General features: G+C 40.5%; 1 protein-coding gene across 1 annotated transcript in view; it reads right to left on the bottom strand.

Moving 5' to 3' along the window:
- The window catches only part of Camk4 (calcium/calmodulin dependent protein kinase IV), a 203,751-nt gene that overhangs the window by 9,952 nt on the left and 176,336 nt on the right, over positions 1 to 17,463 (bottom strand). The window contains exon 8 of the mRNA XM_090331505.1: positions 3,383 to 3,458. Coding sequence (XP_090187631.1) covers positions 3,383 to 3,458 — 76 coding nt within the window. The remainder of the gene's footprint in view (positions 1 to 3,382; positions 3,459 to 17,463) is intronic.

The raw sequence follows: 17,463 nt of genomic DNA on the forward strand, positions 1-17,463 counted from the left end.
TCTACTTTTAGAGGCCAGATGTTGGTTATGAATATGGAAAAGAAATATGCAAAATTGAAGATTCTGGCTGCAACTGAAGAACCATAAAGAAAAAAAATAAAAAGGATAAAAGAAAGATGAAATAATCAATCTGTTATATAAAGGATAACATAAATTTTAGGAGCATAAATTTATACATTTAGTATAAATTTTATAGAATTTTAATAAAACTGGCTGTGATTCATTTGATCATACTGTGAAAAAGGATTACTAAGAGCTTCAACTTAGTATAAACTGGAACAGCTACGATTTTTGAAAGTGAAGAGATTAAAAGTGGGGGAAAAATGCACATTTTAATTCATTTTTATTCACTGGAATCCTCCTCAGAAAGGATTAAAATGTGGTATTTCCTTCTTGTTTGGATTTCAGATAGAGCTAAAATAGAAACTTAGGGGATGACCATACATGTCTTCATTCAGTTCCCAGATGCAGCCAAGAGATTAAGAGCCAGGATTTACCTCAAGGTTAGCTGTGAAGCTCTTTTTCATGTATCTTAAAGACATCCCTCTACCTTGACTTCCACTTTTCACTTAGGGTAACATAGAAATGGAGGGGAAAAAGTAGGAGAAAAGGAACCAGGAACCATCTCTGTCATCGCAGAGAGAAAGGAGGAAAACTGGGTTGCTTGTCTGTGATTGCCAAGCCTCTACTACTGAAAGATAGGTGGAGCTTTTGAAATCACTAGAGGCCAGAAGGGAACTGGTAAAAAAAAATAAATAAATAAAACAAGTAAAAGTCGGGGCCGGGAGTTTTGCCTAGTGGTAGAGTGCTTGCCTAGCATGCACGAAGACCCAGGTTCGATTCCACGGTTCCCCACATACATAGCAAAAAGCCAAAAGTGGTGCTGAGGCTCAAGTGGTAGAGTGCTAGCCTTGAGAAAGTCCAAGGACAGTGTTCAAGCCCTGAGCCCAAGCCCAGAACTGGCAAAAAAAAAAAAAGCAAAAAACAAGTAAATGTCCATGTCAGGCATAGGTTATGAATGTTGTCTTTGAAAAGAATGGGGAGTGGAGTGAACAGTGATAATAAGTCAAAAGATCTCTCTCGATTTTTTTTCCTTCAGGCTGATTAGTTTGTTGGAGAGAATAAAACTTCAAGTGTGTCCACAAGTGGCTTTCTTTTTGAGCATTGTGTCATAGGGAGTGGGTTTATCTCTTCCACGAACTCTGGATCCAGCCAGGAAAAGACAAGCCTTGGGAGAATAGGGCTTTTGGGAAGAAGTTAGACTCAGAGAAAATCCTCAGATCACAGAAACAGCAGGAGAAAGGATGAACCAAAGAAACATCTATACTCATCTGGCAGAATGCTGGAGATGATCCTTCCAGCTTGGGGAGGAGGGGAATAGGGAGGGCTGAGCAGGAGCAAATGAGCGGTGGGGTAACTGTATTGAAAAACAAAGGTACTGGGCCAGGAGTTTGGCCCAGTGGTAGAATGCATGCATGGCATGCATGAAGACCTGAGTTCAATTCCTCGGTACCACATACATAGAAAAAGCGGGAAGTGGTGCTGAGGCTCAAGTGGCCTGAGTTCTAGCTCAGGCCCTGTGTTCAAGCCCCAGGACTGACAAGACAACAACAACAAAACAAACAAATGTACTTATTACCTTACTTATGTAACTGTACCCACCCTGCTCATGATCTGTAAATGAAAGAATCCTCAGAATGGGGCCCACATCATAGGGTCAGTGGTATTATAAGAAGAGACCACAAAGCTTGATTTCTCTCTCACCCCATCTTGTGAAGACACAGGAAGAAGGCACTCTGTCTCTTTTGAAACCTCCAGATGCTGTGTGGGAACGTAACTACCCTCACACTCCAAGCTTTCACACCTCTGAGAAAATAGTATCTGCTGCTTCAGCCACCCAGTTTATGGACAATAATGTTATGGCAACTTGAATAAGACTAACAATTTCTTTGGAGCCCTCTAAAATTTCATCATAGGTTTGAGGACTATGGGTCCCAAAACCTAATTCTACCTTACCTTCTACATGGCAAACCAACATGCTTGCTCTGGGTTAAACTCTCAGAACCACTTTAATTTTTCTACAATAATTTTCCTTCCCAGACATGCTTTCACTTAGATTATGATTTCCCTCATTATTGTCTGCAGTTTCATCATCCTGAAACACCTTATGTTTTTATTAGATAGTAGCTCATTAATGCAATTGGAAATATTAAACAGTGAAATGTTTAGCTCATTTTTTCCCTTCTGTGTGCTAAAAATGGCCCTCAAAAATCTGGGCCGGGAGTTTGGTCTAGTGGTAGAGTGCTTGCCTAGCATGCACAAAGATCTGGGTTCAACTTCTCTGTACCACATACATAGAAAAAGCCAGAAGTGGTGCTGTGGCTCAAGTGGCAGAGTGCTAGCTTTGAGGAAAAAGCCCAGGGACAGTGCTCAGGCCCTGAGTACAAGCCCCAGGACTGTCAAAATAATACCAAAAACCTCAGAGATAGAAAAACAGAACTGATAACCAAAAATCCACTTGAAATATTCTGAGAATGAGCCAGTTTGCATTTTCTTTCTTAAAAGGATTGTCTATCTACGGGGCTGGGAGTTTGGCCTAGTGGTTAAAGTGCTTGCCTAGCATGCATGAAGACCCGGGTTCGATTCCTCGGTACCACATACATAGAAAAAAGCCGGAAGTGGTCCTGAGGCTCAAGTGGTAGAGCTCTAGCCTTGAGAAAGTCCAAGGACAGTGCTCAGGCCCTGAGCCCAAGCCCAGGACTGGCAAAAAAAAAAAAAAAAGGATTGTCTACCTTAAAGAAGATGCAAATTAACAAAAGAAGAAAAGCATGTGATGGTAAACTTGATTTGTATATTTATTCATCATGATCCCCAAACACTAAATGGTTTGTCATATCTGCTCTAAACTACACAATAAAGCTCAATACAGAGGTGCTAGTCCCAACAAAATTACAGAAAAATAAGCGATAGTCATTTTGAGAAAATTCTATGACTGTATTTATCATGAGTCAAGAAAAAAAATCACAGCCCATATTCACCCTTGTAATCATAGCTACTCAGGAGGCTGGGATCTGAAGATCACAGCTTGAAGCCAGGCTGGGCAGAAAAGACCATGTGACTCTTATCTCCAATCAACCAGTAAAAGGTCAGAAGTAGAGCTGAGGCTCAAGTGGTAGAGTGCCAGCCAGCCTTGAGTGAAAAATCAAGCAAGAGTGAGAAGTCTCCTGTGTTCAAGCCTCAGTACTTGCACACAAAAAAAAGAAAGAAAGAAGAAAAGAAAGAAAAGTTAAAAACACAGAGTCAAAGCACTTGGTTTTTATGGTTCTCGGAAGCTGTTATGTGAAGGGAAACTGTTTTCATAGGTCTCTTTTTCTCCACTTACAGGATGTAGGTAATTATCCCTACAGACCACATGTCCACTTCTGGTCCATAGGCGCAGCCTCGGAGAATTTCAGGTGCTGCAAAAAGAGTGAAAACTGTGTTAAATTGGAGCTTATGACAATTCACTGCTAAGCACGTGACACACAATGGAGAAGAAACAAATTCATCCACGGAGTTTCAGAACTTTCATAGCCAATCATCTCTCCAAAACACAATTATGAAGCTACAAATTCTTACATATATTTTATCGGGGGAGGCAGTGAGAGACTGCCTATGTTTGGGGTGTACAAGAATAAGTCTGTTAATGATACAACATTGTGGTATTGCTCAATTCAGGTCGACAATATATATATATCTTATATGTATATGCTTATGTATGTCTGTATATATATATATATATATATATCTGCTACAGGAAACCTTCTACGTCAAAGGAAGCTTTTTCGTAGGAAAGGAGGAAATGTGTAAGACAGAAATGGAAATTAAAAACAAACAGGTGAGAAGCATAGTTACACTACTTAAAATCTAGAATTGCCTGAAGTACTGGGTGTGGGGTGAGTATGTGTGTTTGTTTGTGAGCTAAGGATCAGGGTGGATGTGGGATGGATGGGCAAGCTCTAGTGCTGGAAGGTTGGGAAAGGAACTGAGAGAAGGAGTCTATTGTGGCACTGAGAGTGGCATGTAAGATGCCAGTGAGAAGCTGTCTTCTGTCTTCTCAACAACATGAACTGGCAAGAAAGACTTCTCCATTCACAGTGGAAGAGCTTGGGTTGGCTTTATCAACTGCTATGGAAAAGAAGGACTCTCCACCCTCAAAAGGCCCTAGAATGTGTAACAAGATATTTTATACTTTTTCTTAGCTGTCAAAAAGGAAATGAAGGGCCCAGAGCGAGGCCTAGTGGTAGAGTGCTTGCCTAGCATGCACAAAGCCTTGGGTTGGATCCCTTGGTACCACATACACAGAAAAAGCAAGAAGTGGTGCTATGGCCCAACGACAGTGCTCAGGCCCTGAGTCCAAGCCCCATGACTGGCAAAAAAAAAAAAAAAAAAGGAATGAACTGAGACTGGTAATTTGCCCTGAGGATTGGGTTTGTTGTTTGCTTACCAAGAGTGGAGAAAGAGAAGTTACGTGTTCTTTCATCTATAGGAAGGTCGGACTCGGGCCTACATCTAACAAAGATGCTGTGGGTGCAGGTTTGTCACTGAGAGCTGCTTGGTGAATGCCAAGGGCTCCCTGGGGGAGATTCTGGGGATCAAAGCACCACACAAGTGAATATATCCCATGGTCCAGGCACTGGCACTTTCTGGGTAGATCAGCAAAGTGGGCTCTAGATGGTGTGCTCTTAGGTGACTGCATTTGCTAGAAAGACTACTGTGCATCCTCTCCTCCCAAGCCCTCTCCCGTCAGGATGCTCTCTTTCCCTGCACAAAGGATGTTCCCTAAACACACACCACAAAGGGCCTGGACCAGGAAATGAGGGTGTGCAGAGGAGCCCGTGAACCAGCAAGCCCGCAAGACTATCCCCTTCAGAGAACTCCATCTGGACCCAAGGGTTTCTATTCCTAGATTTTCCTTTTGAGGTTTAATTAACAAAATTAAGAAAAATATACATTCTGTGGCAATGCCCTTCACTCTGTCAGGTTAGCTTTCCGTTTCCCAGGACAAACTGTCTCACAGAAGGCCTTCTGGAGCCTCCATGAGCCCCAGCCCGGGCACTGCATGCACACCCACTTGCAAATGCTTTGTTTATCTCTGCAAAAGGGAGATGGAGCCAGCCTGCACATCCAGGAATGCTCTTGCTGCCTGACTCTGTGTCTTGGAATGGTTACAAGCTCGAATATTTAGCATGTGTGACTAGCGTGCTTTAATCTCCCCTTCCTCCCCACCAGGCCCTGGTCTTCACGTCAGTATTTCTTGTCTCTTTTGAAATATTAGCAGGCTCCATACTCATATTTAATCATAAATGTAGAAACATACTGGGAAATAATTTTACATTCTTTTGAGTCTTGGGTATTTTTTCTTATTATTTTTCAAATCTCTGTCAATTAGACTAGCTCATTTCCAGGTTTACTTTGAGTTTTAATCAGCTGCTGCTGTGACAGTAGCAAATGTGATTGTTTAAGCAAGAGAGGACCAGTGCAAGCACCCCGTTTCATTTCCTGTTCATCCTGCTGAGCAGCTACTGTGCATGCTGCCTTGCCAGGACTCGTTCTGTGGCTACCAGTGAAGTCAACCTGTCCTGTGCTGGCCACAGACACATCCTGGCAAGAGTCAAGTGTTTTCTTCTCTCTCTCCCTGTTTCTCTCCCTCTCCTTTTCTACTCTCTTTCTCTTCCTTTTTCTTTCTGGTACTGGCATTTAAATTTAGGGTCTCTTGTTTGCTTAACATTTCTTGCTTGGCTGGTGCTCTGCCACCTGAGCCACGTCAATGGCCCTGCTTTTCACTGATTATTTTGAAGCTAATGTCTTATGAACAGCTCTGTCTGGGTTAGCTTCAAATCCTGAGCCTCCAAATCTCAGCCTTCTGAGTAGCTAGGATTATAGGCATGAGCTATGGCCCTTGGACATAGCCAAGATCATATATTTTTCTTGCCACAAGAAATTCCTTGCCAAAAATGTTCTTAAGAAATCTTTTGTACTATTGGAAATTAAACTCAAGCTTTCACACAAGCTAAGCAACCACTCTACCACTCAGCTAGGCCTCAGCTGCGTGCGTGCATGTGGTGAGTGTGCGCATGCATGTACAGAGAGAGAGAGACAGAGAGAGACAGAGAGACAGAGAGCGCACGAGAGAGAAAGGTGTAAGTATGTGTATACCAGTACTGGGATTTGAACTCAGAGCCCTGGGCACTGTCAGCTTTTTCACTCAAAATTGACTTTCTACTATTTGAGCCACTGATCAATTTTCATCTTTTCACTGGTTAACTGGAGTAAAAGAGTCTCATAGTCTTTCCTGTCTGGACTGGCTTTGAACTATTATCCTTAGATGTCAGCCATTGGAAAAAGCTAGTAGTCCAGATGTGAGCCACCACACACAGCTAGCCCTTTTGCTTTGGAGCTATATGCTCCCTATCCATTGCTTCAGCTAATCTCATTCTCAAAATTCTTCTGCCTTTCTCAACTACCTAGGGTTTAAGCATGGGCTACCATGATCCATCCAGGCCAAAAGATTTCTTTCCTTCCTTCCTTCTTATCGTTTCTTTAAAGAAAGGAAGTCTTCAAGGGATCCAGTGTCCTCACTGGTGATTCTACTGATTTGTAGAACGTGTATCATACACAAGATCCAAGGCCTTGGGTTAGATGCCTAGCACCAAATGCATGCATGAACACATACACTCTTGTAATTATCTCTTCTAAATGATCAATAACCATTTTCTGATTTTTCCAGCTTCTAAGTGAGTCAAGGTTGTTTGCCACTTCATAAAGTTGCCTTATCACTCATGGTATTTCTAATCAAACATTAATGTTACAGGGCTTCCAGGATACCCATTACTCCTGTCGCCAACACAGTATAAATTAGATGATTGGTCCTAGAAACTGTAAGACACCAGGCATTTCCCTACAAAAAAAGCATTTAAAACTGGCTATCCAAATCAGACTAAAAATCAAAATTTATGATATTCATTAGCCTACTACCTAGACCACAGAATACTATTTTACTGATATTTTTGTACATTTAAAATAAAATGGTGGCACCACGGAAGCAACTAGAGTTGGGAGGTTGATCTAGAGATGGTATAAAATTCTTATTTTATTCAATAAAATCACTATAACCAGTTCTGGAAATGGTCCTAAAATTAAAAGTACCAGTATGACCTATGACTCACTCACAGGGAGCCCTGGTACCAGACTTTTCCTCTTTTCCTAAAACATTAGGGATAAAAAGCAAAGGTGGGGGGAGACACTGGCTGTACTTTTCATTTCTGCAATGCCCTCTGGTGATCCCTTTCATATGTACTGGGTTGAGAACATTCATTATCAGAGACTGGGGAAGCCAAGGTTGATTCTTAAGTAAAACAAATTTGAAGTGGATCAAGATGAGTAAAATCCACAAGCTGCTTCATTCGTTCATTAACGATGTCATTAAGCACCTGCTGTGGGACAGGCATGGTGCTAGCCAATGCAGGGAAGTCCCAGCGGCACAGAGCTTATGTTGTGCTTGAGAGGTACCTGTTAATTACCAAAAGAGATAAACAAAATCAAACACATGAAGAGCTGTGGGAGGAGGGGTCTTTCATGGACTGTTGACCCGGGGAAGAGGTCAGTGACCAGGACCAGAGGAAACCAAGTTTGCAAAGAGATGGGAAGGCCCTAGAGAAACCATACAAGAGAGCAGAGGGCAATGGTTGAGGAGAGAGACTGGAGAGTTTTAAGTGGAGACAGCGCCTCCTCAGAAAGGAGCAGCAAGCACTGGAGGAAGGGAGGCATGTGTGAGGCACACAGAGGCCCAGGAAAGCCAGGCAGAGAGGCCTGACTGCAGACTCAACAGTCAGAACGTGTGTGTGTGTGTGTGTGTGTGTGTGTGTGTGTGTGTGTGTGTGTGTAAGTATTCTCTCCTTGGTTTTCAATTTGTGAATTCAAAACATGTGGGGGGGGGGAAGAAATCCATGTGCATCAGACAGCCTGATCTCTCTCCCTTTCGCTTCCCACCAGAGAGAATAAACACTGGAGGGGGCGGGGGAAGGGGAGGCACACAATTTTGTCTTGAGTTGAGGACATTTTCTGGGGCCTATAAAACCCCCCAGCATCTTTATCCTGGCACCTGCAGTCTAGGAACTTCGCAGGAAGAGGGAATGTATTTGGGGAAAGAACAAGAACAGTATCTGTGAACTCTTCCCTGCCTCAGCTCCAACTTAGCCCTTAGGGCAGTAGCTGGGAGTGGTGGCTGTGCCCACAGCCAAACAGACTCCAAACTGAAAGTTTTCTTTAGCGTGTGCCCCATGCCGTCCTTTACTGAGCTGTCTCAGTTGCCAGGAGAAGTACACTTTCTGTGTAAAATTTGGAGTGGAGAGTAAAAAGAAAATGTCAGAAGGAAGCTTGAATACAGAAATGATGCCATGTATATTCTCAATCATTCTTTCCATTCTCCTGTGGCCTTGAATGTTGACACTGCAGACACTTCATGTTTCCCGTTTAAGCTGTTAAACACTCTACCCCGCCACATGAATTGTGCGATTTTTCTCTTTGAATAAATCTTACAGATGGATAGACAGTCTTTTTCTCACCTTATTTTTATGAAGACAAAAATGATACACTGAAGAGAAGAATCAAAGACTTGAGAATGCTTTTCAGAGGAGCAAAGTGGAAACACGACTCATTTCTATTAACCTGCAAGTTTTCTTTCTTCTGATTCTACAGAGGCCCCTCCCATCTCAAGGCAATCAAGACTTTCTCCAAATCTGAATCGACTGCCTTTTCTAATCACATTACAACTGGGAGAGTGCTGATGAAAAGCTGTCATCCACTTCTCGTAGGATGTGTTTCTCATAGGGGCATAAACAAATAATCCCCACTCGTTCCAGAAGACTTTCACCCGTATAAAGACAGGCAAGCATAAGCTAGCAGACTTATAGTTTAATCTCTTGTCTGTAAGGGAAGTATGGAAAAGGCTATGCTTTCCCTTGAGGCTGTCATCAACGTTCTAACTCGTGATCAGCAATAATAATTCTTTGGAAACTTTTAATTATTACTTCCTGCACACATTTTCTGTAGTAACACTTGGAAAGGGAATATTTTGTACATGTTCAGGGCCCACATAACCCATCTTAAGCTCATCTTCTGCTGTCCATCAGTCACCTCTTCCTCGGACCTCTTTTTCTCCTAGCACTCCACCGCCATATATGTAAATATAGAAGTGAATTCACACACAGATGTCACTTCTCTGGCATGTTGGCTTTGTTCTTGGAGTAGGGTCTCGTAGTTACATAGCAAGAGTGTTAGAAAATGATTTATGTTGTCATCTGATATGTCTTTATGACATAAAAAAGCCCTAAAGGGAAGGGTACAGATGAATGAAGAGAATGATGGGTGGATACTATCATAATATTCAGTAAACTCACACACACAAAAAATGGGACCTGGTAACTTGCAGGAATGGCTGCATTTGGGAGGGATGACTGAGAATGAATAGGAGTGACACAGGCCAAGATGTATTATACTCATAAATGGACATGTTGAATTGCAACCTCTTTCTAAAAGAAAATAAAAATACATTTAAAAATTAGATGGGGGCTGGGAGTTTGGCCTAGTGGTAGAGTGCTTGCCCAGCATGCACAAAAACCTGGGTTCGATTCCTTGGTACCACATACATAGAAAAAAGCTGGAAGTGGTGCTGAGGCTCAAGTGGTAGAGCTCTAGCCTTGAGAATGGCCAAGGACAAAGTTCAGGCCCTGAGCTCAAGCCTAGGACTGGCAAAAATAAATAATAATAATAATAATAATAATTAGATGGGGACAATTTTAAAAGGCAATCTGTAAAATGAGAAGTTATAGGATAATGGTGACAACCATCTCTTCCAATGGTTACTGATGTCCTCAGCCCAAAATATGCTTGGTTAGCACTCATTTTAGTAAGTAATTGTTTATACCCACTCATTTAGTTTACATACACAGGGTAGATAGTTACTGTCTTCTTTACTGTTTATTGCTGAGTGATACTCGAATGAAAGGACCACACCCCATCTCCCCTTTCTGAGAGCCCTGAATCCTAGGATGTGAGGCAGTCAGCTTTTGAAAATACACTCCCGGGTCAGGGAAACTGCCTCTTCTCTTGCTTATAGGCTTACTCGTTATATTATTGTTCTGAATTGTGGGCCCCAAACCTGTGCCTTGCCACATGTATTCAAAATTCCTTTCCTCCAGAGCTCTCTCTTCAATTTGAAGTTTTATAAATGAATGATATTGTGATTCCTTCTCTCTGGCTTCCTGATGATTGTCGCCTTTTGTGATTACGGATGCCGGAGGATCTCCTGACTTTAAATTCCACCTGTATTCTGGTCACATCTACATTGATAATCCACAGAAAAGTCCTTGTCATAATGCTCCAGCCATACTTGGTTCTGCCCTGCACCTGTCTCCACTTAGATATCTAAGAAATCTCTCAATATGAACAGGTCCAAACCTGTTATTCCCAAAGCTAGCCCTCAGATAGCAAGTTCTAACTTTTTCTTATGGTCATCAGCTTTCTTTTCTTCCCACTTGCCATTGCATTGTAACCAAACAACCTCAGGACTGTACCTGAAAGACTCAGGTCCTCTCCTACCTCAGGCTGTTGTACCTGCCTCAGGTTGGGACTCCTTGTCTCTCCACTGGAGAGTTTTTTCCCCAGGGATCCTTGGGACTTATTCTCTTCCTTATATATGCCACGTCTTTATTCATTCCATTCTCACAGGAAACTTTACTGAGCATTCATTTTCAATGATAACACAGGCTCTTTTCAAACTCTATATTACTGCATAGGAAGCACCACTGTTTCTATACAATTTATGGATTTATTTTATGAATTGTGCTTTCACACTAAGATTTATGATCCTTAATGAAGAGTTACTGATTTTTTGGCTTTCTTTCTTGTTGACTACTAAATATCTACTACAAGCAGGAAGTGCCTGGACAGCCAAAAAGTACAATAAATATATTTTATTTGAGTATATTTTATACCAAGCCAGTATCAAGATCTAAAGGCACTCACTTTTCTCCAAGTTTCAAACTTCTTTTTTTTTTTGCCAGTCCTGGGCTTGAGCTCTACCACTTGAGCCTCAGCACCACTTCCAGCTTTTTTCTATGTATGTGGTACCGAGGAATCAAACCTATATCTTTGTGCATGCTAGGCAAGCACTCTGCCACTAGGCCAAACTCCTGGCCCCTCCAAGTTTCAAACTTCTAATTCAGCTGAAGACAGTCTCACACCCAGCCTGCAGATTTCCTGTGCCCTCCAAGGTCAAGATGAAGAAGAGCTGTAGACATCCTTTCCTTGACACCCTTTGTGTGTTCCCAACCCCACATTTCCTGTAGCTGTCATTATTCATCTGAATCAGATTCTGTGACTAATTACAGCTATAGGATAGAGATGGAAAGACTGTGGTTAGAGAGAGAGGTGGACAGAGGGTGGGACACCCTTTTATATTTGCCTGCTTAGCATCTTCTGTCCTTCCTCCTTCCCACTTCCATTTCCCACATGCCCCATGGGAATTCTAGGAGACACTGTAACCACTAGCCAGTCCACAGGAAGTTATAAGAAACACAGCTGACATTTTATTATGCATTTAATTTATCTCCATTATTTTTAAAGTCCCTTGGAAAATGGAAACCACCTCTGTGGGTATTTAATTTGGGGGTCAGAGTATTCCTTCCTTGGTTAGATTAGCAGTATTAGGTCTTACATTTCATCCTTGCTATTGATCGTTTTACTGCGACTACAAACGATATCTTTTAAGAACCTTTGCCGAAAGCTTGCAATGTAGATTCTTAGATTTTCTTTTCTTTTTTTTTTTTTTAGTGTTGAGGAATATGTATGTATTTTTATTAGATTGCTGTTTTCTAAGTAGTTAGTACTGTAAGATTTTCATCTAAATTCCCTTCATTTTTCATATCAGGGTTTTTGTTATAGAAAAATGTATGTTATTTGTTTATTTCCTGTTTGTTGAGAAAAAGAAATTATCTTCTATTCAGTCGTGAGTTACTTAATATTTGCCTTCAGTTTTTACATAGTGAACTTAGTGCAATGTAGAAACTCCTGGGACTGTCCCTATATCATGAAGTAGCTCTAGTGAAAAACATGATTCGCTTTGTGGTCCTGTATACTCTGAGGAAAGTGTTTTTTTTTAAATTTATTTTTAACAATACTCAAATATTTTAAGTTATTTTCTTTTTTTTGGAGGTCTTGAACAAAGGACCTCATGAAAGCGCTGAATGACACTATTCATATGATATATTCAAGACTTAGGTCCGCTGATACATTCCAGTAATCTCTATAAGAAGTTTTCTTAGCTAAATGTTTTTAGGTTTTGGAACTTTGAAAAAAGCTCTGTGTGTGTGTGTGTGTGTGTGTGTGTGTGTGTGTGTGTACAGGTACTGAAGCTTGAACTCAGGGCCTTGGCACTGTCTCTGAGCTTTTATATTCAAGACTAGTACGCTACCACTTGAGCTACAGTTTCATTTTTAGCCTTTTGGTGGTTATTTGGAGATAAAAGTCTCATGGACTTTTTTGCATAGGCTGGCTTTGAATTGTGACCCTTTCATTTAAGCCTTCTGAGCGGCTAGAATTACAGGTATAAGCTATCAGTACCTGGATATTTTGCTTTACACATGAATTGTCCTTAAGGAGTTGCACAAAGGGGTTTTACTACACCATCTCAGTTCATGAGTGTACTGTACCTTCATCACTGTCACACCTTTCGGTACTTTCCATGTGTTTTACATGTTAAAAACATTCTATTTCAGAAACCACATTTTGTATTCAGTAGGTTTAAAACAATCTAGAATACTATCATAAAACGATGAAATTAAGAAGCTATGATTATAGTTGGAAGTGAGGAAAAATTTTAGAATGAGCCCTTTAGGTTAAAAAAAAAAAGATGATGACATTTCAAAGACCTCCAACCCCGTTACCCCAAAATTCCTTCAATACTTTTGTGAGGAAAAAGAAAAAATATGAAAGGAGCTGAAAACAATGAAACACTGCTTTTTTAAAGTAATTAAAATGATACCAACAATTATAATAATAGTGACAATGAAATTACTTTCATGAATTGTCCAGTGGTGGAGATCAACACCAGGGCCTTGTACATACTTGGAAAGTGCTTTACTAGTAATCCACCTGTCTACTCCATAATGACCTTTAGAACACCCATCATTTAAAATGACCTTTAGAACACTCCTCATTTATGGCATGCTAGAGTTACCAGGTGTTGTGCTGACAACTTCAGTACATCACCTTACTTGTTCCTCACCAAAGCCCTATTAAACATGTTGTCATTCTTGTCTAGGTGATATATTTAGAAAGTTTCATTCATGCACTTAAGATGGAGCTTCTAGGAGGATCTGGTTTATGACTCCCAAGCCTATAACAGACAAAGGACAAAAATAGAGCCCATTCACTCCTCCATCCAAACTCAAACTCAGTGGGGAAGGCAGATTATAGAAGACCTTACCACAGGGCTGGGAATTTGACCTCGTGGTAAAAGTGCTTGCCCAGCATGCACAAAGACCTAGGTTTGATTCCTCAGTACCACATACATAGGAAAAAGCTGGAAGTGGTGCTGTGGCTCAAGTGGTAGAGTTATAGCCTTGAGAAAGTCTAAAGGCAGTGCTCATCCCCATGACTGCAAAAAAAAAAAAGACCTCAACACATTTTAGTAGAAATGGGAAATAATGTACGTGATTGTAACATCAGGTTATGGCATTCCCTTTTAAGAGTACATCATTATTTGCCATTTATTTAGGTCTTATCATTCAGGTATATTTTTCAGGGCTTCCTGCCATTGGCACTTTTATCCTGTATTTCCCAGGCAATGGATAAGATTGTGCCTCTCTAACCACCTCCATTTATAAGTGTTCATCTTTTTCCTACAGCGCTTTCATTTCTAGTTGCTGATCCGAATGGCAGAATTTGTTGGTTATTAAGCAGCATGCTGCCAATGAAACAGCCCTAGTCAAAATGTACAGACCAGCATATCTCCCTCTAATGAATATTGTTTCAGAAATAGGTACTTGTAGACTTTAAGGACAGAGATCTTTGCATAGAGTCCCAGCTTATTCTTCAGCTGTTAGTCATTAGCTTTCATTTTTGTTTAAACAGAAACAATATATATATATAATATATGCCATTATAAAATCAGAAAATAATGAGGCTGTGGCAGATATTGAAAGAAAATAAATTCTTAACTATTCCTGGGTTCTAGAAATGGAATTTGAATAACCACAGAGGCAGAAATATGAAATAGGAACCTATACAGTTTAATTAAATACATTAAGTAATTGGTACTAGGCACATGTAAATGTGCTTTACACACACACACACCTACACATGTATGTATATAAAACCTACACACACCTCCTTATATCTCCTAAATACCATTACCACATTGGCTTCTTTTCCACTTTTCTGTGGTGGCATGCAGCTAGTTCTGCTCAGTTACAGAGAAGCGCACTACAGTATTAGCAATAGGGAATCTCTTCACAAAGTCAAGCACTTCATGGCCTGGTTCAGAATACTGGTCATGATTTTATTTGGCTGGGCCCCAAACTGTAATTTGGAAGCCTAAGATTCGGTTTCAGTTATATACATTTCCTAGGCAATACTGACACATCATCCTGTGAGTCGTTGGCAACTCATTTATAAGAGACCCTCTCTTATTAGGAGCCTGGGGCAAAAGTTTCTCTGAAAGAGATCAAGTAAGCAGATTTTCCTCTTCTATTTCCTGAGAAATGACAGAGGGGTTAACATACATACTCATACTCTCAGAAGATGTCATTAGAAAAGGCTTCTACTCTAAGCAGAGACTAGACACAGTACATACAAGAACTGGCAGTGGATGTGTCTCCCCTTACAATTGACCAGAAAAGCTCAGCCTCTCTTCTTCTTTGTTGGTTATATGGGTTCAGACACTTTACTGAGCTAAAAATAGTATTAAATATTTACAACATATTATATTTAAAATTTTCGTATGTATTTTATGGTTTTATCATCATAATAAACAACCTTTATTATAATGGAGACAATCCCTGTTGGGACTAGTCAATTTTTAGTGATAAGGAGCACACCTTAAACCCTCTTTATCTGGCCCTTACATCCTGGGAGGCAATATTCCTCACCTTAATCATTCCAGAGCCAGATGGCAAACAATGAGAGGCCACTCAAATGCATTAAGCATTCAGAGGAGGCGATCTTAAACTACAAACTACTTGTGCTACCGCCTAGCAATTCCCTCCAAAAGCCACAGAAAATGAAGGCCTGAGCTTTAACCTTCCATTGCTCTTGTCTTCGTAACACTGTACCTGTTTTTAGTCTGAGTACGCATGTGTTAAGCTTTTTTGGTAGTACTGGAATCTGAAACGAGGCCCTTCTGCTTGCCAGGAAAGTACTCCATCACCCCAGCTATGCCCCAGTTCTTTTTGCTTTGGTGATTTTCTTTTTCCTGTTCTTTTTTTTTTTTGTAGGTAGGGTCTTCCATTTTTGCCTTGGCTCACTTCAGACTGCAACTTCCTACCTAAGCTCATGGACCTGGGCTACCACTCTGGGATTTGCTGAGGTGGAGCTGACCTTGAGCTATGATTCTGTCTACCCAGTAGTAGTGATTACAGGCCTTAACCCCCTCACCCAGTCCTACAATAAAAGACTGAGGACAAACTAATCCCTGGCGAGGAGGGAAGAGGTAAGAATTCTGGATAATCCTTAAAGCAGGATTTAGATCACTTCTAAATGCTCTAAATTTACAAGACATTGGTTAATTGACTGACTGATGGATTTTGCCCTTACTCCTGAGCTACCCTTCCACTTCCAGTTTTTTTTTTCTGGTTAATTGGAAATAAGAGTCTTGATTTCCTAAGCTGGTTTTGAGCTGGCTCCTGAGTAGCTATGATAAGTGAAAGCCTTTGGTACCCAACCCTAAACATTTATTTTATACTGAAATTTTGTTATTTTCAAAATCTTTCTGCCTCAGGCCTAATTTACTCACTTCCTGTTTTTAGTCACTGGAGTTTTTGGTTTTCCTTGTTACTAAGCAGAAGTCTTCCCTTTCTTCTAGGTGCTAGTGGCAGCTACTAGGTAGCTGAAATCTGAAAGACTATGGTTTTGAAGTCAGTTTAGTCATAAAAGACCACAAGACTCCACTTCCTAAACAACCAGAAAAATGCTAGACTGGTGTTTTGCAGGAGTGGCACAGAGTCAGCCAAGTAAAGCAAGCTGAATAAGTATAAAGCTCTGAGTTCAAAGGCTGGTACTAACAAAAAGAGAAAAGAAAAAGAAAGAAAGAAGGAGAAAGAGAGAAACAGACAGGCGGTGGGGGTGGGGAAAAGAAGGGAGGAAGGAAGGAAGGAAGGAAGGAAGGAAGGAAGGAAGGGAAAAGAAAAAAGATGTCTAGCTCTCTTCAATGTTACTTTGAAGTAAGATTTCTGTGTATTTCCAATGAGTCAAGAATGTATATGAATAAACATAATTCATTTATACTACAACTTGAACTTTGTGATTGTAGTATTGGCTTTACTCATTTCTGGTTTTCTAGCCTGCTTTTCAGCCTATATTATAGTTATTTCACATGTGTGTTCAGCAGTTTGGTGTGCACAAGATGCTTTCACAATCTTCTAGACTTCCTGAAAACAGTCCTCTGAGGTAAGCAGTCTATCTGAACCCCGTCTCCCTCGGGGTTCTTGGCTGCTTTCACCTCCTTTTTACATATTATGGCAAGTTACTTCTTCCTGAGGAGCTATGCTGATAAGCAGAGCAGAAGGATAATCTTAAACACTACTGACAACTTTGCTGCCTCTTCACACAAACTCTAGGGCCATATACTTATTGCATGACTATTACTATTACAGGACTTAAGTATCTACTGTAAAATAACATTATCTACAAACAAGTCTGTTCATGTGAAGGAAAAGATATTAGGTTTTTATAATCATATTATATAAAATTAATTGAAGTAGATCTACACAATGAGAAGCTATTGAAGGGGTTAACAGTACATGTATATAGCTTTCAGTCATGAGAAAGGTTAAAAAGGGAGGGCTGGAAGTGTGTCTCCAGTGGCACAGTCAAGCATGAGGTCCTGAGGTCAATCCCCAGTATCACAAGTAAATAAAGAACTAAAGAAAAAAAAAAGCATTTCCAGTAACTTTTGGATCTGTCTGTTCTCTTTATATCTCTTCCTCCTCAAATATATCTATTATGTTGCATACCATTATCCAGATTTATAAAACACAAGCTTTGATTTCAAAGTACTGTCTCATTTAAAATCTTTCTTTGTCAGATCACATTACCTCCCTTACTATCTCAATTTCTTAGCCTCATATACAGATTCTTTAAAACTATGTTCCATGCGGCTCTTCTCTATCCATCTGTTCCCACATCTACAGGGACTCAATGTTC

Source organism: Megascapheus bottae, chromosome 4, assembly GCF_031878675.1.
Source record: "Megascapheus bottae isolate mThoBot1 chromosome 4, mThoBot2.hap1, whole genome shotgun sequence".
NCBI lineage: Eukaryota > Metazoa > Chordata > Mammalia > Rodentia > Geomyidae > Megascapheus > Megascapheus bottae.